Source organism: Maniola hyperantus, chromosome 21 (assembly GCF_902806685.2).
Source record: "Maniola hyperantus chromosome 21, iAphHyp1.2, whole genome shotgun sequence".
In the NCBI taxonomy this organism is placed as follows: Eukaryota; Metazoa; Arthropoda; class Insecta; order Lepidoptera; family Nymphalidae; genus Maniola; species Maniola hyperantus.
The window spans coordinates 5788098-5813372 of NC_048556.1; the positions used below are offsets into that span (position 1 = coordinate 5788098).

Here is a 25275-nt window from a genome sequence, read left to right on the forward strand (position 1 = left end):
GAAATCTGTTATCGCTATACAGAGGCGATAAAAACCATTTCAGGATACCTACCTAAAAAAAATGATTCTTAGACAGTTTTTGGAAAAATAATGATCGTCAAAGTTTTTAGCAACTAGCATGACTACGCAGCTTAGCCTAGTGGTTAAAACGTCGGTCTCTTAGTCGAAGTCCAGGGTTTGATCCCGGGCAACTTTTCAAGTTATGTGCGGTTTAAGCAATTACTTAAATATCACATTGCTTTAAAGGTGATGGAAAACATCGTGGGAAAACCTGCTTGCCTGAGAGTTGTCCATACCTAATGCGTGTGACGTGTGTGCGTCTCAAAAGCGTGTGAAATCTGCCAATCAGCACTGAGCCAGCGTGGCCAACTATGGCCTAAAGTCTAAACCCATTCTCAGAATGGGACATTCTGAGAGGAGACCCGCGCTCAGTAGTGGGCGGCGATGGGTTGAATGACTACGGAACCCGTTACGAGTGTTCTTACACGCATTTGACCAGTTTTGTTAATTATTCGAAATCAGAGGTTCCGAAAACGACCTCGTGAGTCGTGACACAAGCCGCCATTAGAATAGAATATATTCTAAAACGGAATATACAAAGTAAAAACACAATTGAAAACCCAACAAAGTTAGGAAAGGCGAGTTGCGGCGTGAATATTTTATTCATCGCGAACTAACTCGGGGAAAGCTTTTATACTGACGGATCAAATTATACCACGTCAATAAACACTGCGTGTGTAAACAACAGAATATTTCCAACGGCATAAAATGAAAAGCAATTTCACAGTCCTGTTTTTATTAAGGAAATTCCGTTTACATAATATTTTAATTTACATCCATTTTACGCCCTCAAAATGAATTAAATTTAACTAGATGATGCCTGTGACTTCATCAGCTTGGATTTAGGTTTTTTAAAAATTCGGTGTGAACTCTTTGCTTTTCCGGGATAAAAAGTTGCCTATGTCAAGTTCCTGAACGCAAGCTGCCTCTGTACCAAATCCATACTAATTGCAAATATTATATTAATGCAGCCAGTATTCTTGGCACCATTCCACGCGGTCATGATTTATATAGTACTAGACGATGCCCGCGACTTCGTCCGCGTGGATTTAGGTTTTTAAAAATCCCGCGGGAACTCTTTGATTTTCCGGGACAAAAAGTATGCCTATGTCCTTCCCCGGGATGCAAGCTATCGCTGTACCAAATTTCGTGGAAATCGGTTGAACAGATGGGCCGTGAAAGGCTAGCAGACAGACAGACAGACAGACGGACAGACAGACAGACACACTTTCGCATTTATAATATTAGTATGGATTAGATAAGGCTAGCTTTAAGTTTTATTGTAATATTTTCATTTTAAAAAATGTTAAAGTTTGTCTGTCTGTCTGTCTGTCTGTCTGCTAGCTTTGCACGGCCCATCCGTTCAAGCCTTCAAATACTCCGACTCATATGTATGTACTTATGTATGTAAATTCGCGATTATCTCAAAAACCATGATGCACCAATTTTGATATTTTTTTGTAATTGGTAAAAAGCAAGAGCTATTACTAGAACCGCAACTCATTTTATTTTACAAAAGGAAATTTCTAAGTGCAATTGGAAACTTTACAAATTTCAGCACAATTTCCAAACGCAAATGAACTCTACAAACGTAAATTGAGTTGCGGCATGAGCATTTTATTCATCGTAAACTCACTCTTGTCCCGGTCTTTAATAAACGCTGAATCGGGGTAGAGACACCCCACCCCGCACACCCGCACAGCTCCCGCGCTAACCCGGTGTAGTATAGCGCGGGTGGCGTGCGGGTATACGGGGCGTCCCCCCGCCTCATACCCCGATTGCCATCTCGACCTGTCGCGTACTATACGTTGGTTGACAGTAAATTTCGTTTGAAGGAATTCTATTTTTATATTGAAAACAGATACAAAATAGCCAGAGGTTTTGGACTAAGAGCCAGCGCGTGCCAGATCTTCGTTATCCTACAAAAGCTGAAAGTTTCTCTGCGCACTGTCCGCAACACTGGGAGGAACGTTTATTTGGATGTTTGGTTAGATCATCACGCGCTGGCTTTCTCTTTCTATTTCGGAAAGATTCAAAAGAAAATTTTAGGTTCAGTTGATATTTTTGTTAGAATATTATCATGATCCCCCAGGCTCTTTTATCTTTTAGTTATGTGTACAAATCCCTAGTTTTCTTATTACAGAGTCAATATTACAATTTATTTTCTAGGAACAGAATGATCAACTTTAAGGAAATTTGTAAGTAAAATAATATTGTATAAATTAAGGGCAAATATTAAAGAAGCTCTAACATTAATTTCCGACAACGCCAGACGCCGGAGGGCTTTGTCTACAACTTGTAGCGGCTAGTTAACGACCTGACGAATACAGATCGTTTTATGCCTTAACAAAATGACTGCCTCAAATAGCTTAACATTTCTTGAGATTGCAAATTAATAATTATACTCTGTAAGGTCAAACTAAACAGGCTATATGACCCCTATTTCCTTCTTCATCATTGCCTTAATTCGTTTCTTTTTTTTAAATAGTTATTAAAACTATTCACTCTCTCTCTCTCTCTCTGCATCGTATGTCATGACCCTTTTTCATTAATCACAGAATGATAGTAGTTTTCTTGGGATAGGTTTTATGATGGGTTTTAATATGGGTAAAGGGATCCCAGTTCCTCCTAAATTATATTCGACTAAGAGAACGAGATATCGACTTTCAGTACTTATCTAGGTATCATCAGATGTTAGTGATTATAACCGGGGCCGACGACGGCTTAACGTGCTCTCCGCGGCACGGAAAACTATTCACTATACATTGGGGAAATTGACAGTCGTTAAAAGGGCGTTTGTGTATCTATTTGCGTTTTAGGCGTTTTACGGCAGTTCATTACTACACACTACATACATTACTGAGTTCTTACCTCAGGTCACTCGTAGGCGACGTAAACTTTCGAACAAACCACAAACCGGTAGAGTTGTCTCCGACTGGATTTTACAGACTCGAAGTATGTATGTACGAGTATGTACGAGTATATACTTTATTGCACCACAAAAACACAAATGACAGGGTACAGCTTAAGAAGTAGGTACAAAAAGGCGGTCTTATCGCTAAATAGCGATCTCTTCCAGACAACCTCAAGTAAGGATTTTAACAATAATAAGGTTTTGCTTTTAGTTTCCATGGTTTTGTCTCTCGAGCATTCTGCCATGTAAACCATGTGTGTTCTGCTAAATACCTACATATCAGTGTAGAAGAAAACAGCTAACTATGGTCCATGTTATAAGTCCCGCGAATTGCTAATGCACGTGGCCGTCATTTTAGTGACGTCAGCACTAGACTGAAGTTTCAAGCTGATGATATATTTTTATTTCGGCTGACGTCAAAATGACGTCATTTCGATGTTAATGAGACATGGTTCCAAAACATTAGGTACAAGTTAACATCTGATAACAAAAAAACTAAGGCCTATCTGTTTTACCGGTTTTGACGTAATTTGGTACAGAGATATCCCAGGGAAGGGCATAAGCTAACTTTTGTACCGGGAAATCAAAGAGTTCCCATGGGATTCTTAGAAAATCTAAATCCACGTGGAAGAAGTCATGGGTATCGTCTGTTTAGTACAGAAATAGCTTGCACCCTGGAGACGGACATAGGCTACTTTTTATCCCGGAGAATCAGATTTCCGACGGGATTAAAAAAAACTAAATCCACGCGGATGACGTCGCGGGAATCATCTGGACATAATTTAAGCCAAATATTATAGCCTGCACGTTGCTCATGATTTCGTCAAGGTTCCGTGTTAATAAAATCAAATGTCAGAGGGCTGCCGATGCCGCGGCCATTTCACTGGTTAACCAATATTGAACCGAGCTTGCAGGCGGACGCTTGATTTGCTATTCATATATTCAACCTCTCTACCTTAGACATCCATCTCTACAATTCTAATAATATTATCCAACGGACCTACCAGGATATGAGACTTATATTCGTCATATCAAAATATGAGCGACTCTCGAAGTAGATACCTAGGCATAGCCCATACCCTCTGCACGTATTCTTCATTATTGAAGAGACTCCTTTCCATTAATCACAAAGTAGGTAGGAGCTTTCTTAGGATAATAAGACGGTAGTTCCCAAATCCTACCACAGCAGGTCACTTGATTAAAAGAACGAGATATCGACTCTTATAGGTTTTACAGTTAGTAACAGATGTTAGTATAATATCCTAATTCTTAATATAATAATATTCTGAAAGAATCATCATCATCATCCAATACATATAAGTCATTGTCATCATCAACCGAAAGAATACCATGATGATGTTTGATTATTTACCAATTCTGAAAGAATAATATTCATTAATTTATACATTCTTACTAATACTTTTAAAGTCCTAGGTATTTATCTGATATGTAGGTATCTACTCGTACTGGAAGAGACACTGCACTTGATTAAATTGTTCCAAACAATTATTGCTAAGGTCTCTCCACACTAAGTTAACTATTCAGTCGTGGACAGTAGTCGATAGGGTGTCTAGAAAATGTTCGTTCTTCTAATGTACTCACAGTAAGTATGTACTTGTGCTGTATTAGCTGTTTATGTACCTACAGTGATGATTGATGAGACCCAAATGTAGGTGGGTGGGTATACTTACTTACCTACATAGTTTTTAGTGGAACCCCGCATCTTAATTTTCAATATTATTATATTTTCAAATAATTTGTCATCGCAAACGCGGGTAGTATCATGCTTACTTTTGTGGTGACTATGTCTCTAATTTTATTATAATTAGGTTCTTACTACTTATGTAGGTCAATTGGTAGAATTTTGTTAGCTCAAGCCGAATAGTCGAGCACCGGAATAAACTCTCATGCTAATTTCAACTCCATTAGGTTTCAATCTCGTCGGCTCGACTACGGCTTATTTGTAACGAATTTCATTACGGATCACTGAAATATGATAATATGTATAAATATGATCACTAAATGTATGATGTTGGTCGAACGAGCAGGTGGGTCGCCTGATGTTAAGTGATTACCGCCGCCTATGAACATTTGCAGAACCAGAGGAACCGCCCATGCGTTGCCGGCTTTTCAGGAATTTGTTGGTCCGGCCCTTGAATAACCCCATGTTGTAATCTAGTGGGAACACCGCCGATGGGAGTTGATTCCACAGTTCACATGTGCGTGGCAAGAAGGATCTGGCACAGCGGGCGGTCGAAAAGCACCAGGCAACCAGGTGGTGAGGGCACATGGCACGCGGTGTGGTTGCGGAAAAAGGAGGGTGGATAGAGGTCAAACAGCTCTTCAGAGCACTCCCCGTTACCCCGTTATAAAGACGAAAAAACACGCAAAGAGAGCTTACATCTATGCGGTGCTCCAGGCTTTCCAACGAGCCAGTTAGTTTGGGATCGTCCACAAGTCGAACAGCCGGACTTCCAATCCGATCAAATGAAAGGAGTTGGTACTGGGGTGCTCCGGCCAAAATTTCTAAATTAATCTATTTTACTATATCTGTACATCAACATCTCTGGGGATAGAAATACTGATGAACATAAAATAAGGTTCAAGTCCTGATCGCTCCATTTACAACCCCTATCACGGCGAACGAACTTATATTTTCGTATTATCCACACATTTCTATGATGTGTTCAAGGCTGAGACCAGCTAAGTATTATTAAATCCCGCATTTTTCTTGCTTTTACTGGGCATAGAAATTTATTGGCTCTCATTATGGCTTTCATTGGTAAAAGCTTGCGGCCTCTCGAACATTTATCATTACGTAAATGCACAAGCTTCGGATTCGATTTTCTTTATGAAAATTATCCCGCTGAATTGTTCCTTTGTGCAGTGAAGAATTCCGTGAATTATTACTATATCCACTTTAATTTTAAATCATGATTATTTATACTTTAAGAATCACCAAATTGAATAAAGTTACAGTATCATACATAAGTGATGAATTTTTCTTACATAAAAAAGTGTTGGCATTATTATAGCACGAGTATGTCTAAACTTCATCATTCGAAGTAGGTAGAACATTTTTTTAATTACTTCATTTATTAATAAGTATAAATTTTATTAACTATCGTTCTATCATTGTTTGAGAGCACGCCACGCAAAATCACACATCACAGTGATTTCACAGTTCGTAAGCATAAAATGTTAAACATACATACCTATACCTACCTAAACTTCTATCAAAATAATATCCCGCTTAATCCGAATCTACGTAGGTGAAGCCATGGAAAAAGCTAGTTCTAAGTCTACTTATAAGGTATAATGTCCTGTAGCTATTGACTTAGGAGAGGAGGCGATATCTTCAAACTACAAAGTCATAACCCGAAGGCAGGGCCTCAGTAGAGCCACTCGGCAAACAAGCAAGTTTGCGAACTACTCTCAACTTTCCAACCCGTCCCCTTCAACATAACTCATTCAACTAGTTTATGAATTCCCTATAGTTAGGTGTCAGTACAAAACATCCAACATAACTATAACTTTCAGTACCTGTTTTAAGCCTTTGTAATTTTGAAATTTTGGCGTGAACATGCGAGTAAACTGAAAACACGTCACTGAAATGCGACGATGTTGAGTCAAATCATCATCAACATCATCATTTTCAACAGATCACCAGAGCATGGACTTTTCAAGTGTGAATAGGCAGAGTTCACACACTTTTGAGAACAATAAAGAGACAGGAGCTCTCAGGCATAGAAATGTCCTCACGATGTTTTCCTTTACCGTTAAAGCAAGTGGTAAATAACTGTCTAAAATGCACATAATAGGTATTAACTCCAAAAAGTTAAAGGTGCCCCGGTATCCATACCCTCGACTTAGCCGACTAAGTACTGAACTGGCGCGGTGTATAACGCATGTGCTTTGAGTATGCTTCAAAACATGGCCACAGTTCACGACTAATACAGTACCTACCTTGTAACAAAACGTCGCTGCTTCGACATCACTGGTAGGCGACAAAATCTTCTTCAAATGTTCCTATACATTCTAGGTAGCTTATGAATAGCCTATTTTTTTTTATTTCACGTCTCCCACAGCCTAATATGTATAATCAGGATCAAACCGAAAGTTCCCTCCCTCTAGTTCATTCTGACATAACGGCTCGTTACCAGTCTTTACAGTTTAGAAGTCATTGGTTTCACGTTAAAAGACCGCGACAGTGGAGGTGATTTGTCTGTTCATGGATATAGGGTTGTATACTGCTTTAACCTACTGTTCGCGAAAAAGATGTTAACTGAACGAAACAATGCACGGCCGAATAGATCGACCTATTACGCGAATACAAGGTCAGCTTATTACGTAAAACGATCTTTACGAACTTAAACTCAACGAACCAGGGCTTACAAAAATTCGGTCACCTATGTGAGCTCGACTTTAATAGTGTAACTTGTAGAGACAGACCTTTGCACCGCACTATAACTTGGCGGCACAGCTTTACAACAGTCACTTAACAAACAACGTAGGTACCTAGTTAATGTGTGTGAACTGCTCCCAAATTCCCAGCCATTTAAGTTTAAGCATATCAAACTGTTTGAGCTCTACGGCGCAGCAGGATTGCCCATCATGTTTATCAAAGATGAGTGCCATGTTACTATTATATAAAAAACTAGCTTATGCCCGCGACTTCGTCCGCGTGGAGTAAACAAAATTTAAACCCCTATTTTACACCCTTGGGGTTGATCTTTAACAATGAGATTTTAACATAATATGAGCTTAATAAAATATGGCATTAAAAATGCAACCCCTATGGGGGTGAAATTGGGATTTGAAGTTTGTATGAAAGTCTGTCAGTTTTGAAGTAAGAAAAATTTAGCCCATAAGTAGAAAATTAAGGGGTTTGAAATTTGTATGAAAGTCTGTCAGTTTTAAAATTTAAATCAAGATAATTGAGTATGTAAATGTAAGTAGGTATATATTATAGAAAACAGATGACGTAGGCATCCGCTTAAAAATAATTTTGGAAAACTAAGACTCAGGGGTTAAAACAGTGTCAATTTTCAAACCCCTATTTTAACCCCTGAGGGGTTTAGTTTTCCAAAATCCTTTCTAAGCGGATGCCTACGTCATCTGTTTTCTATAATATATACTTACATTTATATACTCGATATCTTGATTCAAATTTTAAAACTGACAGACTTTCATACAAATTTCAAACCCCTTAATTTTCTACTTAGGGGCTAAATTTTTCAAAAACCATGATACACGTTTTCTATGTTTATAACAATTTGTGTAAATACAAAATTTCACGATTCTTACTTCAAAACTAACCGACTTTCATACAAACTTCAAACCCCTATTTCACCCCCTTAGGGGTTGAATTTTCAAAAATCCTTTCATAGCGGATGCCTACGTCATAATAGCTATCTGCATGCTAAATTTTAGCCCGATCCGTCCAGTAGTTTGAGCTGTGCGTTGATAGATCAGTCAGTCAGTCAGTCAGTCAGTCAGTCAGTCACCTTTTCCTTTTATATATATAGATTACCTACAATTGTAATTTTTATAGTGAGTCTAAAATGCTACTTTTTTAATATCCAAAGACTATTCCATGTATGGGTCATGTATTCCAAAGACCTTGGCAAGTAAATGTAGCAATGGAAACAGATTAAGGAGGTAATTAGGTAGGGAGGAGGTAGGAGGAGGTAGGTGCAATAAGGAAAAAATCTCTGAAATATAAAAAATCGTCTACAAATATCAGAAAACACGAACAAACAATCTGCCGTCATTAAAGTGCGCCTTGTTATTTATTTGGTCAAATTTGTCACCCCGGGACTCAAGCCCCAAACTTTTTTGTGAAAATCAGCGTAACAGTTCACCCTTACGAACATTTCAATTTTCTTTTCGTGAGGATTGTTATCGCAAACATAGACGACTCTTATATTACGCCAAAGTTAAACCAGGGAATATCTTTTCAAGATTTCTTTAAAACACGACACGAGTAGTAAGTTAAAATTAAGTTGTAACTTGTAATTGTAACAAGTACTTAATGACATTACAATTGTATTATTCGCAAAATTTCATAGAAATTGTACCTACTTACCTACTTTGCTTTAATGCTCTTAGCACACCGATGTATTCGCACACGGTAGCGAAAGGGTTGGCGTCTTCACAATTATGGTATAAGACTCTTTGCGTACTGTATCTGATCCGAATCCGAGAAAATTCAGATCTAGAAAACTGGGTCGAATCCGGAGTCGATTGTCGTGGATATCCACGCCGTGTAAAATCGACATCGATCGATTGATTTGTTGCTTGCGTTTTCTTGAGACTGCACTGACATGACGCTTGACGGCTTGGATCTGGAAACTGGATCGGACGAAATACGCAAGCATTCATTCAAATAGGTACTTAATATTCTAGTTAATTCGGTCTTTGAGCAATGCTCTGAAACGAGGACAATAATATGCTACGCTTCGAAAACAAAATTTGGATTTAGTGCGCAACCCCTGTTACAAATAGTACCTACCTATTACGAACTACTTCGAATCGAGATTTCTAGAATTCTGATCGGATGGTTCGTAAAGAGCCTAAAGGCAAACCGCATGCAAATTGGTATGCTAAAGTCAGGTACTGAAATGCCAGACACAATAAAACGAAAGCGATGTCTAAAGCAGTAAGCATATTATACCTACCATTCATTAAAATTATGAGGGGCTCAGCTGAAGGGTTTCCTTCGCAGACATTAAGCCGTCTAACAATATTGTTATAAATAGGTATTTGAAATTTTATTATATCTTCTTGTAGCTTTAGTATACAAGACATCACAGAGAAATTATTAATAGCCTACTAAAGCTAAGTGTCCACTCGCATAAAACCTGCAGAAATTGGCTCCGGCAGTCCCAGTCACTGTGTAAACACTGTAGTTTAAGTATACACACTGTGCAAGTGTGTAGGTATACTAAAACTTGCAGAAAGGCTTCTTGATGATTGGCGTGTATATTTCCAGTCTTATCCGGCTCTGTAACGTCAGTTAACTGTCTGATTTACCGACAGTGTGAGCAACGAAATTGAGATCACCCTGTGAGAGTTGATATATGAGCGCCCCGCTGAAGTTCCGCAGCTTTGCACTAGCTGGCAAAAGATAAAGGTATGATTCGCGATGGTCGCGGCAGCAATATAGCGAAACTGCTGCCTAGCTCGGAATGTAATGTCATATAAGCTTACAGAGATTGTATGGGGACCAGTAGTGCCGCGACAGGACTGTGACAGCTAGTGACAGCACTGTTGCGGCAGCGCTGCTGCGTGCAGCGTGGTTCGGAATCATACCTTAAATCCACTGTAATGTTTTTGGCAATGAATTACTTTATTTCAGTTAAAAAATCTTGTTCAATTTTTCTCTTGCTGTAAACAATGAGTTGTTGCATGTAAGTACCATATTAGAATTCTGATTCTCATATTTTTTTAAAAGTATATTCACCTCATTAGCACGGGATCTCGAATTTAATTTCTACAGTGACTTTTTTTTTGACATTGACGTAGTTTAGCTGTTCTGATGGAAGATTTTGGATGAAGTTAGTCAGTTACTTACTACTTACCTCACCATAGTACCTATTTAATAACTTCTATAACTGCTTCATCACTTCGGTACATCAAATTATAGCTATTGGTTTGTATGAAAAGATCACGGAATTTTATTCGTGGAAAACTGAAACATGGCAGACAGAAACAACATTGTTTTTAATCAATATTTTAATAAATCACAACAACGCATCGAAAGGTCGACGGGGGTATTTTATAATGTACATCGTAGATTGTAATTGACTCTATGTCTACAACTGAGGTCTAGAAACAAATAATATTATGCTATGATAAAATGTGGATAAAATGTGCATCTGACAGTGAGGTGTACCCATACTATCTATATTATTATTTATTTAATAGTAATTTATAAAATGGAGCTGTATATTTACATTAAAAAAAAATTAAGACATTTTATTGGATATGAAGACCTATCTACACAAATAAGTTATTTAATTTAATATCATAAAAATATCAATATCCTCAATTATTTCAGTTAAGTAAGATATTGCAATTTTTCGCGATAGCTGGTAAGATTACATTCTCATTTTATGATAAAATCCGGTCAAGTGCGAGTCAAACTCGCGCACCGAGGGATCCGTAGTACAGTAGTATTTTTTCGACATTTTACACGATAAAACAAAAACTATTATGCATAAAAAAACTGTTTTAGAATGTACAGATAAAGCCCTTTCATATGATACCCCACTCGGTACAGTTATCTTAGTTTGAAAATTGTAAATACTAATTATTTGTTCATGAACACGTTTTAATTTTTTTTTGTGATGTAACCACAAGTTCACGGTTTTCGGATTTATTCCTTTACTTGTGCTATAAGACCTACCTAGCTACCAAATTTCATGATTCTAGGTTAACGGGAAATACCCTATAGGTTTTCTTTACAGACACGACGGACTGACGGACAGACAGACAGACAACAAAGGGTTCCTTTTTTCTCTTGAGGTACGGAACCCTTAACAACAAATAAACTTTGAAACAATGACACAGCTACCTACTTTTCTAAAATTCCTTAAGAAAAAATCGCAGAGTAAATCGCAGACTATAAAATATACTATACTTTCTGACCAAAGAAAATTCATCAAGTTAATATTAAAAATATTTCGACACATTTTTCAGTAGGTATTTAACATTTAAAGTTAAATTACAATAAAGATGAGTAGGTAATGTTGGGACTAAGCTATTTTACAATATTCTTTCTTATATCAATTTTAAACTTACCAAAAACGGCTCAGGCTCCTCAGTTTAAAATTATTGACACAATTACTTGGTAAATATTTTGGCAATTATTCCTATGAGTCCTCAATGGATTTGAAAGTTTGAAACACGGACTCAAACTTTTGTTCCCATAATTATAATATGTACATACTTTAAAAGTCAACACTATCATAAATTCTCTATGAAAAGAACATTTCACGTCAATATCAATTACAGTATCGCGTGAAAATAAAAAATTGAAGATACAAGTAAGAGTAGATATAAATTTAAGACTACGGCTGTGGATTTGTTTTCTTCTGCTGGAAGGTAAGAGCTAGGTGCGGCGGGCGCAGCGTGTGTCCTCGCCTCCTCAAAAGTGCCACTTCCTTCTCCCTCGTCCTCGTCATCATCAGGTGGAACGGTAGCTTCATGTTTCAGAGCCTCTGCACGTGGCCCAATCTCCGAAACACCAATCGATACTAAAGCAATCGTCGTTGATTGGGAGGAACACTCTGTCGGCTGTTCCGTCGCCTCGCTCACTTTAGTTATCACTTTGTACAACTCCGTTTTAGTCACGTTCACAAAAACTGAGGATTTTAGAAACATTTCAGTGAGCTCGGTGGCGTTGCGTGGAATTCTCGCTGAAAAATTGAGTAGCTCATTCCGTAACTGCGTCGAGTAGGGCACGTTGCAGAGGTGTTCACTGCATATGCAACTCATCTCCAATTCCAGTTTTGAATTAAAGCTTAATAAACATGGTGAATCCTTTGCAGCTGCGCACGTTAGGGATGACGTAAAATCTGTAAAAGAAAAATAATATTAGCACGCTTATGCGTTATAGAGACGTTTAGAACTTTTTTAACTAAGTTATAACTACTTAATTATCTGGGAATTGGGATTGCTGGTGTTATACTGGTTGGGAGTATAATATTCTGCATTCGCATTTTTATACAAAACTAAGTAACTATAAGTACTCATCATCATCATTATTATCAACCAATAAACGTCCACTGCACACCACCACACTCCACGGTCTTGGGCCTCCTGAATCCAGCGGCTCCCTGCTACTCGTTTGCTGTCGTCTGTTAACCTAAGGGGGTCTTAGGGTAGGGAGCATACTTTATACTTCTAATAAAATAATATGTCTATTTTGAAGCTTTTCTACATTCAATACTTTTTTAGTAGATAAAATAGGTTTTAAAGTAAAACAGGATATAACCTTGAAATTAATTTGTAAGTGTAACCCAAAAATCATAGTAAGTCAACCTTACCGACAGAGTATCAACACCTAGTTTTATTAAATTCATCATAATCATCTTCATCGTCTCAACCCATCACTGGACCACTACTGAGAACGGGTCTCCTCTCAGAATGAGAAGGGTTTATTAAATTAGTACCATAAAATTATACATTTAATTAACAAAGCAATTTCCGGTAGGTAAATGGTAACATCTGCAAACCATTCACAAGCAACCCTTATTAAGCCCACACATTTAGGATCAAAAAGCTAATTAAGTTAGCAGGCATCATCATTTTTTTCAATTAAGTTGCTTAAATTACAAAGATAATTACTTATCATAATATATAGGTAATTATTTTGATTGGCATATTAAATTAATTATTGTACATAATTAAAAAAATATTAGGCAAGTTTAAGTTCCCAATTATTATCACCAAAAGATTCTAAAGATTAGGTCAGTCGTGATTTATGTGAAGGCAGCTTAGTAAATACCTATATGAATTTCCTGTAGGTTACTTGTAACAAAACGAACAAGATATGTATTTCGTTTTGTTGTTGACTCTATTAGACCAGAAGTTTCCAATGGCGAAGGATGACCATCATTAGAGAAAAGCTCTGACTTAGGTCTACATAATATTATGTGAATGTTTCGTAGAAGCTTGGAATTCTATAAACGACAAGCTGACGGACAAAACAGTGTAGGTAATTGCATCAAATTTTACAGGAGGAGCAAAAACTGAGTAAAAGTTGTTAAAACTTTACTGTTATTATATCTACTACTATACTAAATATACTGTTACTATATCATTTTGAAATCACTAACTTTAGACTCAGTTTAAGCACAGCTTAATTAGGTCATTTTGCTTGGGAATGAGTTCAAGGTTGTATTCAGTGATGGAAATTACGAACTCTGAACTCAATTTCAGTACAGTTGTAGGTCGTTTTGATTGAAACCGAGTTCAAGTTTGTATTCAGTGATGGAAATTACGAACTTTGGACTCAGTTTAAGCACAGTTTAAAGGTAGTTTTGCTTGGAAACGAGTTTAAGTTTGTATACAGTGATGGAAACTATAAAATTTGGACTAAATTTTAGCATAGTTTTAGGTCGTTTTGCTTGGAAATGAGTTCAGTTTTCAGTTCAGCCAAAAATGTGCGGATCAAAAAAAAAAGTATTTTGATCAGAAGTTTAACCACACCGTTTTGTTAATCAGCTCCTCAAACTTACTAGGAGTCCTAGCTATTGTGGCACAGTATGGCTCCCCAACTGGGCACAAGACCGGTGCTGCAGTGAGCTCACAGTTCGACGTGATGCTGTGAACACAGTGGTGACATTTTCGCGGCAATGAATCTGTAAAAATTAAGAAGCATAATACACACTACAAATAACATTCAGAGGTAAAATGTGGATTCTATTATCGGTGAACTAGCAACCGTCCACGGTTTCGCTTGGTGAAAATATAAATCCCCCATTTATTTCCCCATCCTACGGAAATCACTAAGATCCAGCTTAAATAATCTGTGTTCAAAATTTAAGTTTGATAAGAACTTTTTGCACATTCGTATTTAGATTTTAGATAGGGAGACTTCCGGGCCTAATTTAAAATTCGAAATCTTTTTATACTAATTTTCACGTTGAGCAACAAACTATTTAACTAACAATATTACTGACATAGATAAGTATTTTACCGATTTGAGAAACCAATGTCGATTCCTATACTATAGTGACCGACTTCCGAATCAGAGGAGGTTCTCAATTCGGTTCGTTTTTACATGTTCTAAGACCTAGTACACTAAAATCTAGTAGTAGTCTAGTATAGACTAAAATCTAGTATAGTTGTAAAAGTACCTGCGAATTTAATATTGCTAAGAATCCTTGTCTGTTCCATTGTTTATTTCAAAAAAATTAAATAAATATCCATGCGCCAGATAAAAATGTAAAGGCACCTGCCCATGATTCGACGCCATTAGATCAAAAGTGTATCCAAATATTGTTAAATCATAAAGCTTGTGTGCAAAACTTTGTAGCCTCATACCAGATTTAATTTCATATCAAGAGAAAAGAAAGATTGATCGATTCATTTCTCCTATGATGGAGATCTTTGTAATGAGCAGCCATAACTCAACGCAGATAAGCCTGCTATAAGAGTTACCGCACGCTGAGCCACTGGTGATGATGACTAAACGGCTCAAGTTGTGGACGAGATTTTTCTTACATTTTATAACGAATACACAATTTATATAAGTATGATGCATACATACGTTATACTTTTTATACAATACGATCGTAGAAAAGCTATAGAAAAGTGACTCAGGTTAAGCAACTTTGTAGATACATGATACATCACATAAAGGTTTATCCAAAATGGAAATCAGTTATTACCCATTCTCTTTATAACTGTATGAAATTAAGTAGGTATACTTAGTCAAAATTGGTATTTTTGGCTTGCCGGTTTTTTCCAAAAATTAATAAAGTTCATTTCTGATTATTAATATCCTTTAGATACGAGAGAAGAAAAAGAAACAGTTCAAACAATAAGAAGTTGTATCTACTTATAAAAACTGGGTTCTAAATTTAGCCCTTAAGATCGCTTTGAGCTACGGACTTTTTTAAGATTAAATTTAATGTCCATAAGTTTTTTAGATGAATACACAAGGCTCAGATAAGTCAAGCTTTTTATTATTTTTGGCCAGAATACTATTAGAGCTAATTTCAGATTTGATTTATTTTTACATTAATTTTAAATTAAGTATACATTCATCACTTATTAGGTACTAATGTCCAATCAAAGGTCGATTTGAAGCCGAAGCAAAAACCGAATAATCGGCTACTGTAAAGTGTAAAGTGAATAAAATAATGTTTTTTAAAGTTCATTAAGCGACATTTCGAAACAATGTCAATTCGATGGTTATAATATTATTTGTTTACTTAAATGTCTGTCTGTCTGTCTGCTAGCCTTTCACGGCCGATCCGTTCAACCGATTTTGACGAAACTTGGTACAGGGATAGCTTGCATCCCGGGGCAGGACATAGGCTACTTTTTATCCCGGAAAATGAAAGAGTTCTCACGGGATTTTTAAAAACCCACGCAGACGAAGTCGCGGGCATCATGTAGTGCCCATTAATGCAGAAAATCTCATAACTTCCTTAATACGATTGACCTTATTCCTAAGAGCACAAATCTCACTTTATTCAATAAGTGCTTTTGACTCCCTTTCATCCTCAAGAGGCTGGCCATTTTATGCCAAGACTTTGTATCGTAAGCGTGTGTGCTTCAACGTGATAAGTCTGAGCAAACTATATAATAAGAAAACAATTATTTCGTGCTCTTTCATGTAAAAATGTTTAAAATAGAACAGAAAATATTTTCCATAAGGAAGTTACATAACCTACTCACTATTAAAAACTCTCCATCTAGATTTTTAATTCGTGGTACACGTGGTAGTAAGTGATGATGCAGTCTATGATGAAAGCGGACTAACTTGAAAGAGGTAAGGCAGTTTTATAAAACCCATACACCCCTCCCCCCCCCCCCCCCCCCCTTATCGGTTTCTGCACGGCATCGTACCGGAACGCTAAATCACTTGGCGGCACAGCTTTGCCGGTGGTAACTAGCCACGGCGTTAGCCTCCCGCCAGACCAGACAAGACCAGAGGCTATTTAGAAATTAAATATTACTAAATTTCCCCTGCCGAGAATCGAACTCGGGACCTTACTAGTCCACAGTGCTCACCACTGCACCAGGTCAGCGAAAGTAAAACCAAACTTTCCATATTTATTAGAGACACTATAGTTAAGTGCAGCAAAGTTTAATAAATTACTTGTTTATGAAAAGTATTTTAACATGAAAAATGGATCATTAATAATGATCCATTACGAGTGAGTGAGTGAGTTACCTTTTTAACGAGTGAGCTCTTTTTAGACTCTTCCGTTGGCTAAGCTCTAAAAAGAACTCCAAGCCTTAAAATAAAGGGCTAAAGAGCCCGAGTCATTTGGATCACTAATCATTATTCATTACACAAATTCTAATATCCGAATAATGAAAAGCATCTTAAAAGTACCTACGTCTTAAATTTTATGTGACCATGTGACATGTCCACAGCAAATGTTAAAAATACAGTCTCTTAATATTCAAGAAGCTCTCTAGCACTAAACAAGTTTCGTAATATAAAAATAAATAGACAGTTTTCAAGCTGTGTGTGATAATATTTAGGCTGAGATCTATAGCGCGCACTTTCACTTAGCTCAGCCTTAAGTTTCAGTTAAAACGAGACAGATTTATGCCAATTGCCAGCGATATAACGCTGTCTCGTTTTAAGAGTGTCTTAAGTCTGAGCAAAATCAAAGTGCGATATAGATCTCACCATTAGTCTCAACAGCTCAACGCATGAATCAACGGTTCAAGCGTTGACTAACATGTGTTGTCGTGTCATTCCTAGTTAAGGAAATACTGGACGACGGACGTACAGATTTTTTTACCAATATTTTTAAACATGTTTACTTATAAAACAAAAAACATCATCATCATCATGATCAACCCATCACCGGCTCACTACAGAGCACGGGTATCTCCTCTCAGAATGAGAAGGGGTTTGGCCATAGTCTACAACGCTGGCCAAGTGTGGATTGGCAGACTTCACACACCTTTGAGAATTCTGGTGTGCAGGTTTCCTCACGATATTTTCCTTCACCGTTAAAGCAAGTAATATTTAATTACTTGAAACGCACATAGCTCCGAAAAGTTAGAGATGCGTGCCCGGGATCGAACTCCCGACCTTCGAATAGGATGCGGACGTCTTAGCCATCAGGCTGTCACAGCTTCCGTTTAGGTCCAGCAGTCAGCAAAGGGCTATTCAATAATTTAATATTACAATGAAAATACTCACCTTTCTGTTGTAAAGTTCCGGTCCACACATCAGCCACAAAGAGTGATATAATACTTAAAACCCTTAACGAGCACATTTTTACTTTCATTTACTTGCAGTTCAATTTTTTTTTAATTACTTTTATCGACTAATAATCACTTTAACCTTTTATTTTAAAAAGCACCTAAAACAGATTGGTGAATAATTTTCACATCAACGCGCATTATTTTGTAAATTCACTTCATCGCCAAAGCACATTTACTTAATCGCTTCTCTGTTCAGCGAATTGAGCAATTTGGCGGCTTAATTTGTTTAATCAGCTTTTATCGTTCTTTGGACTTTGCTGTTTAATTAAATATTAAATTACATAAAACTTCACTCAAATAGCAATAAAATAGTGATGTGTGTTGAAAAATAAAAATCTCTAAGTATTTCTGACTTACAGTATTATCACTTAAGTATTATATTAATTACATTACTAATTTCCTCAACTTAACTAGGGGTAAATCAATACGTATTATGAATTCAAAGAATAATACCCTTCAAAATCAAAGCTTAAAATAAAGTTAATCAAATTATTCTAGTTATTTCTTTCTTCCAAACTCTATATAGATATAATTAACACATAGAGTGAAACAAATTAGGCTCTAAAATTAACACTACTTTTATTCACTTAACCGCGAATTTTCCGTCACAATCCGGTAAAAGTCGTATGTTTAAATCGCTACGACGTAGCTGAGCGCGTAGCGTCTACAGCTACGTCCCGTAGGCAACTGCCGTAGCCGAGATGCTGTGCCCGACAGCAGTACCAATTCTCTTGAGAATATCTCGTTGAACAACGCAAACACCTTACGTTATCTACATTTCCTCTTTTGTAGCTTATAATACGATAATGTTGGTAACAAAAAGAGCAATGTTACGTTCAATTTACTTGTAATATTTTGCGTAGCTGTAACTCGGTTTATCAATATCATGCTAGTGGCAACAAGCAGTCACTCAGTGGATTGCCTCGAAATTGAGTGGATTATTGCTTCATGTTTTGTTTGATACAGCTCCCGTTTATTATATTTTAGCTATAAACGTCGCTTTAATACTAACTTAACATTTTAGAAGGGGTTTGGTGATAGTCTAACACGCTGGCTAAGTGCGGATTGGCAGACTCCACACACTTTTAAGAACATTATGGAGAACTCTCAGGCATGCAGATTCCCTCACGATGTTTTCCTTCACCGTTAGCAAGTAAGTAAGCTGATTACTAGTTGCATGACTTATATTTGGTTAGAATATGAATACAGAGCCGTGATAGCATAGAGTTGAAATTAACCGTTAGTACAAGCTAGAAAATATGCTTAGGTGCGTTAAAAGTTCACACTACCTATACAACTCCCACACCTTTTGTTTCTTAGAAAATAAATAACGTCTGGTGGCACAGGATTTCATACCATAATCTATACTAGTATTATAAATGCGAAAGTGTGTCGAAGAAAGACATAGGCTACTTTTTATCCCGGAAAATCAAACAGTTCCCACAGGATTTTTGAAAACCTAAACCCACGCGGACGAAGTCGCGGGCATCATCTAGTAATAAATAATCATAAATTATAAGAGCAATCGAAACACAATATCACACTGCAAAATTAAATCTACAAAATGGTTACAAATAAAATTATAAAACCTATCGTAAAATTCAATAACGAAAGACAACAGATGCTAATAGTACTTAATTGAATCTTGATCTGAGAAAATGAGAAATCCGCATTGCGGAGGACACGACCAGAGATATGATAATTATTATTTACAAATAAGTGTAATATATTCCGGGCATGCGATAAATAAATCTTCCAAAAAAACGACCGAGTTTGAAATGGGTATGTTGGGATGTGTGGGGGTGGGACGGATACATTAATTGGCAATTTCTGTATCCAAATGGCCATTCTCCTCCATTATTCATCGAGGATATTTTAGATAATAACCTTCATTTACGCATTTACTATGCATGCCGGTAAACGGCAATGTGACGGATAGGTATATCATAGACGCAACAGATCCCAAGGATAAAGTCCTAAGGTGCCGGAATTGTGACCTCGTATACCTACCGGAAAATGTAGCGTTGGAGGACCCTTTATTATGTATGTGGATGAACAAACTCAAGTTAGACGCAAGACCTGGAAGTGTTTTTACAGATCCATGCAAGAAACCTATTATTGTCTATCAGTCGATGTCATGAGCCGTGATAGCTTGGCGCGGTTAAGAAGTCCGCCTCCTATTCGGAAGACATCTCGAACTTTTCGGAGTTATGTGCGTTTTAAGCAATTAAATATCACTTGCTTTAACGGTGAAGGAAAACATCATGCCTGTATGCTTGCCTGCATGCCTGAGATTTCTCCGACCAAAATCTGACCGAAATATTACCAGAATCTGATGCAAATCTGACCATAATTCACGGCTTAAATGTTTTTTTTTTATTTACTAAACCACTCAAAGAATATTAAAGAACAAAGTTCTACAACGAAAAAAGTCTAAAGCATGGTCATTACAATACTGCATTGATTAAAACTAACAAGAATAGGTCACCGGCCAACGAGAACTTATTATGTTCAGTGCTTGGTTGCACTCAAGGAATAACAAGATACAAAGTTGTCACAACTTTCCCGTAACTTTACAAAACGTACCAAGCGAAAAGCTTTTGCTCGTAAATTTTCCAAAGCCCATTGCATTGATCCAATTAAAACTTACACGAAACTAGACTTAAGTTCAGCGGTGAACAAATAATTACTATGCTCAATGCTCTCTCACGCTGTCACCCCAAGATTATAAACTTACAAAGTGGTTAAAACTTGACACCTTTAGAATTTGCCCACACCAAAACCATTTTACCTAGGTACCTACCCGTGCATATTTTAGAGTAGGCTACAATCAACAATTAGGTACCGTAGATACAATTACTTACCTCGATCATGAAAGCAAATAAATAAATCTAATCTAATCTACTCATAGTCATAGAAAATACTACGATTGCGTTAGGATCAACAAGAACTGCCCTTGTTTTTTATACCATTAGGCCATATAAGTATACCCTACGTGAGTGATAAATGATTAATAGAGCAGAGAGTTATCTGGATATTTATTATGGAAACATCAGTCACCGTTTTAGGATTCATATGCATCGGCCACAGCATAATCACAACAGTGGCTGTGGCAAAATTGACAGCAAAACCTATCGTACCTATTGTCGGTCGTATCTTTACCTACCAAAAACTGTAATTCAACTTAGAAGGATTCATTTCCTAAGTTGATTAAATTCAGTAGGTACTAGGTACGCACTAAAATTGTCATTTACGTACAAGTACGCTGGAAGAGGTATTCCATACAAAATGCGAGTTATTTTTTGTCCCGATTCGAAGCGCTCCGCCGAGTACGCCCACGTGATGCTCAAGGTTGCTATTAGTAATTACAGGCGTAAACCAAGTTACTTCAAAAACAGGTTGGACATCGCAAGTACTTGTATTACTAGAGGTCAGATACGGAATTCGAGCTTACGTGCTTGCTCTTGGCGAGGAACTAATATGTTATTTTCGTTGCAATGATTGCATTTTTACATGAAACTTATAATAATATGTCGTTGCAAAAATAAATTTATTATTATAATATTTAGTATAATACAATATAGTACCTACTCAGTATTTTCTCTTGATGTCATCGCACTAAAGGATAAATTATTATTATCATCAACTTACAAAGTTGTCACAACTTGGTCGCTTTTAGAATCTGTGGAAAAGAAACAGCTTTAGCTTATAAATTTTTAAATTTTGTATCTTGTTTTAATCTATCGAGCGTACCTACTTTGCTCAGACTTGTTAAAACGAGAAGTCGAAGTACGCTCTAGAGTCTAGATCTCAAGAACTCTAAACTTGTTGTACCAACCATATCGTGCCTATAGTACATGACTAGATAATATCCGTAATCTAGTGCCCATAGTAGCTCAGTAAGCAAAGCGAACTGTCAAATTAAATTCCTTCACGTTGAAATTCGGCGGCGTAGTAGGCTGTAGGTAGTTACTATAAATCCATTGAAGTAGGAGAATAACAGCGGCTAGTGAGCCTACAGTAACCCTCTTTTTTTTGTTTTCCTTAACTTGAGCAAAAAATTGGATTTTAACAAATATATTCAGAACAAAATAGTTAGGTACCTAAGTATATCGAAATTCAATTTTCTACAAAAAAAGTTACATAATATGCTCAGAATAAATACCTGATAATATGTAGGTACCTATTCTTCTTTCTCTCATTGACTTATAATAGCTTTCTCTATATAGATTTGTTAGATTTGAGATACCTATTATTAAAAAAGTTTCAAGTATCCTCATGTATTTAACATTTTATTCTGGTTATCAGTTCAGGTAAAACTTTTCGCATACCATATATATATGTACCTACTTATACCTATCCACCAAATTTTCGCTTCTGCTAAAAGTGTCTATTATAAAATCAAACATAGAAGATAATTTGTCGGAAAATTGCAAGAGGTCGCGTTATAGAGTAATTTAGAGCCATGTGGGGCGAGTAGACACACAGAGACACAGCTGTAATCAGACGAAGAACGATCTAATCAGGCCAGTACGGTGAGCTAATAGAATTAAACAAGAGTTTTCTCGACAATTTTATATTAAGTTTACTGTATGGAGGTTAGAATGACCTACTTAATTAATTAAGTGGTCTCTACAGAATAATATGTTTCGGAGAGTCTGCCCAAGAAATTTTCGACCTGGTTGACTACTTCACCTTTCTATCGTACAGCAAGACATCGACGACGCACGGCGGCGCGGGGTGGCACGCATCGCGACGGGTGCATTTTGCACCCGTGCGCGGTCGAAATTCCACGGACAAGTAGCTTGAGCTTCCTACGAAGCGAGTCACTTCCCCATTTCTAATCGAATGATGTAATTTTTGTTAGATAAATGCTTAATTACAAAAAAAATGTGATCTACATAATAGGCAAACTTGAAACCGGAATAGGTAAGCTTGCGACTCAGTACGCTTCGCCTCAGGCAAGTCCAAAAGTTATTTGTGGGAATGCGTAATAAAGTAATAACCTTTCATAACAAAATCCCACAATCTGAGCAACCGCCGAGTTTCTTCCGAGCCAAGCAGACAAGGCATTCCGAACCAGTGATAGAAGCAATTGACGATTCAAAAGAACTTGTAAAAGTTTAATAGAATAAAAAAAAAAAAAATATTTAAGTATATTTATTTAATGTTTGGGTTGTGTGGTTGCTAAACCACAACGTCAATCGGTGATCCGAACTATGTGACCCATCAATTCACCAATTGCCACTTTAGCTTTGAGATTCGTTGAGATAATTATACCTACACACACACATGCACACACGCTCACACATACTCATAAGCACACACTCACACACGCATACACACACACATACAATCATACACACACTGTTGTAATTTTATTTTATTATTGTATATACCTACATTTATTCTAACTCTGTTAAAATAGTTTAATTATAATTTTAAGTAATCTCTTTTGGCCTTCTGTTATACCTAGATTTAAATTTAAATAATAATTATGTATTTACGCTGTTGATTACTTTCAAATAAACAAAAAAAAAAAAAAAAAAAAAAATAATATGTCGGTCACTGGTTCTCTACGGATCTCTTCATTCAGTACTTATGCTTTATAGTCTTTATATCAGTGCTTTATATAGGCAGTCGTACTAGCTGAACGTGAGTTCGTCCGCGTGGGTTTAGATTTTCAAAAATCCCGTGAGAACTCTTTGATTTTCGGGGATAAAAAGTAGCCTATCTCTAGATAACAAACAAACATACTTTTGCTTTTATAATATGATGACGAGTTTCGCATTTATAATACCATATTTTTTTAATTAAATTTACATTTCCATAAGCCCTTGTACATTAATAAATACCTAGTTATTTTTTATTCATTAAACAAATAACACGTAGCTCATTTTATGTAGGTAATGGAAGCTTTCAGGCCTGTCGTAAATAATTCTTTCTTGGTCAGAATGTAATGAATTTTAATGAGCGAGATACAACCCTTTTTTAAATTGTAGCCCGTCAGTACAAAGTACCTACGTTGTGGACATATACATTGTAAATAATGTAGATATTCAAATGAGAGAGGTCAACAGGGAGAGAGTGGGTGTAGCGGTTTTTTTCTCTAGGTAGGAGAGAATCCCGCGGATGTCAGACTTTTGACACGCCCGACTTCACTGAGGTGTAGTGCTTGCAAGTGCAAATATAAGAACTTAACAGCTATATTTTAGTTAAGTAGGTACCCACATATTTGTCAGGTTTTAAAATCAAGAATTCGACTTTATTTTATAGTTCAGCACGCTCCGCCGCCGACTAGTTAACTAGTAGGTATTAGAGCATTATTTTACAATTATTAAAAATATGGTCAAGTGCAAGTCAGATTTGCACACGATGGGTTCCACGTACCATCATACAAGAAAAAAGCACTTTAATTTTTTTTGATATTTTTTGGTTTGCGGATTTTTTCCTTTTTGTGCTATAAAATTACCTGCCTTTCATGATTCTAGGTCGAAGAGAAGTACCCTATAGGTGTTAATTCCCTAAAAGGGTCTTGACTGCGCGGCAAACAGACAGACAACAAAAAGATCCACTAACAAGACAAGAACCAATGACAAGCTCACTACAGAGCACGGATCTCCTCTCAGAATGAGAAGTGATCCTATAAGGGTACTATTTTTTTCTCATACCGAACCCTAAGAAGGTCCAGAATCCATCTGGATTCTGGATATGTATCTACGTATACAAGCCCCCCGTTCCTACTTGTTGTCTGTCGCACCCGGATTTTAATCGGAAGTTCCAGTGGCAGAACTTTTTTATGAAGCTATTCCCACTTGTCTGTTTTTGTGTCAAAATGTTCTGCCACTGGAACATCCGATGAAAATCCGGGTGCGACAGGCGACAAGTGGGAACGAGCTGGAACAGAGACCACGCGAATCGTTTCCATTTCAATTACATCATAATATACTTGTACCTAAGCCAGAGTCGTTGACGAAATATTAATCGCACGGACATTATGGGCTCCAGCGACACAAATCGGATCACACTGCCTGAATATTAACATGGAGGCAATTGAGACACTCTGAAATAGGTTTATCCTTGTGTACCAATCGTAGCTAATGGGCACAGATAGATACAACCAGAGGTATTAGTTAAATGCCTAGGTAACTACCTTCCAGCGCCGCCCCAAGCAAACTAGGCGAACTACTAAAAACCTTGAGACAAAAATTTCGCAACAAAATAAAACACAAAAGCCTTTGCGAAGAAATACATCAAACTTAGGGACGTTAAAAATCCAAGAAAACTGACTTTTGAGATGAACCTAGATAGATACCTAGGTAACTACTGTT

The 25275-nt window shown here is 36.9% G+C and overlaps 1 protein-coding gene across 5 annotated transcripts; it reads right to left on the reverse strand.

Annotated features, from left to right (window-relative positions):
- Positions 1-10684: 10684 nt before the first annotated feature.
- Positions 10685-18644, reverse strand: LOC117992346 (uncharacterized). Of its 5 annotated transcripts, none has more exons than XM_069505763.1 (4): positions 18537-18644; positions 17880-18042; positions 14221-14343; positions 10685-12555 (listed from the first exon to the last, which is right to left on the reverse strand). In XM_069505763.1, the coding sequence occupies exons 2-4, from the start codon at positions 17965-17967 to the stop codon at positions 11987-11989; spliced, it is 780 nt and encodes a 259-aa protein (XP_069361864.1). In that variant the 5' UTR covers positions 17968-18042; positions 18537-18644; the 3' UTR covers positions 10685-11986. The 5 variants fall into 5 exon arrangements, with proteins under 5 accessions (XP_069361864.1, XP_069361861.1, XP_069361863.1 ...); XM_069505760.1 differs by having other exon boundaries at positions 17880-18354; XM_069505762.1 differs by having other exon boundaries at positions 18522-18644.
- Positions 18645-25275: the final 6631 nt, after the last annotated feature.

Bases quoted from the DNA above. Each gene is read 5' to 3' on its own strand.
- LOC117992346 (XM_069505763.1), bottom strand. From the start codon at position 17,967: ATGAAAGTAAAAATGTGCTCGTTAAGGGTTTTAAGTATTATATCACTC. The intron at 14,344-17,879 runs GTGAGTATTTTC...TAATTTTTACAG, and splicing joins CGGAACTTTACAACAGAAAG to ATTCATTGCCGCGAAAATGT. The intron at 12,556-14,220 runs GTAAGTTTGAGG...TTTCTTTTACAG, and splicing joins CACAATAGCTAGGACTCCTA to ATTTTACGTCATCCCTAACG.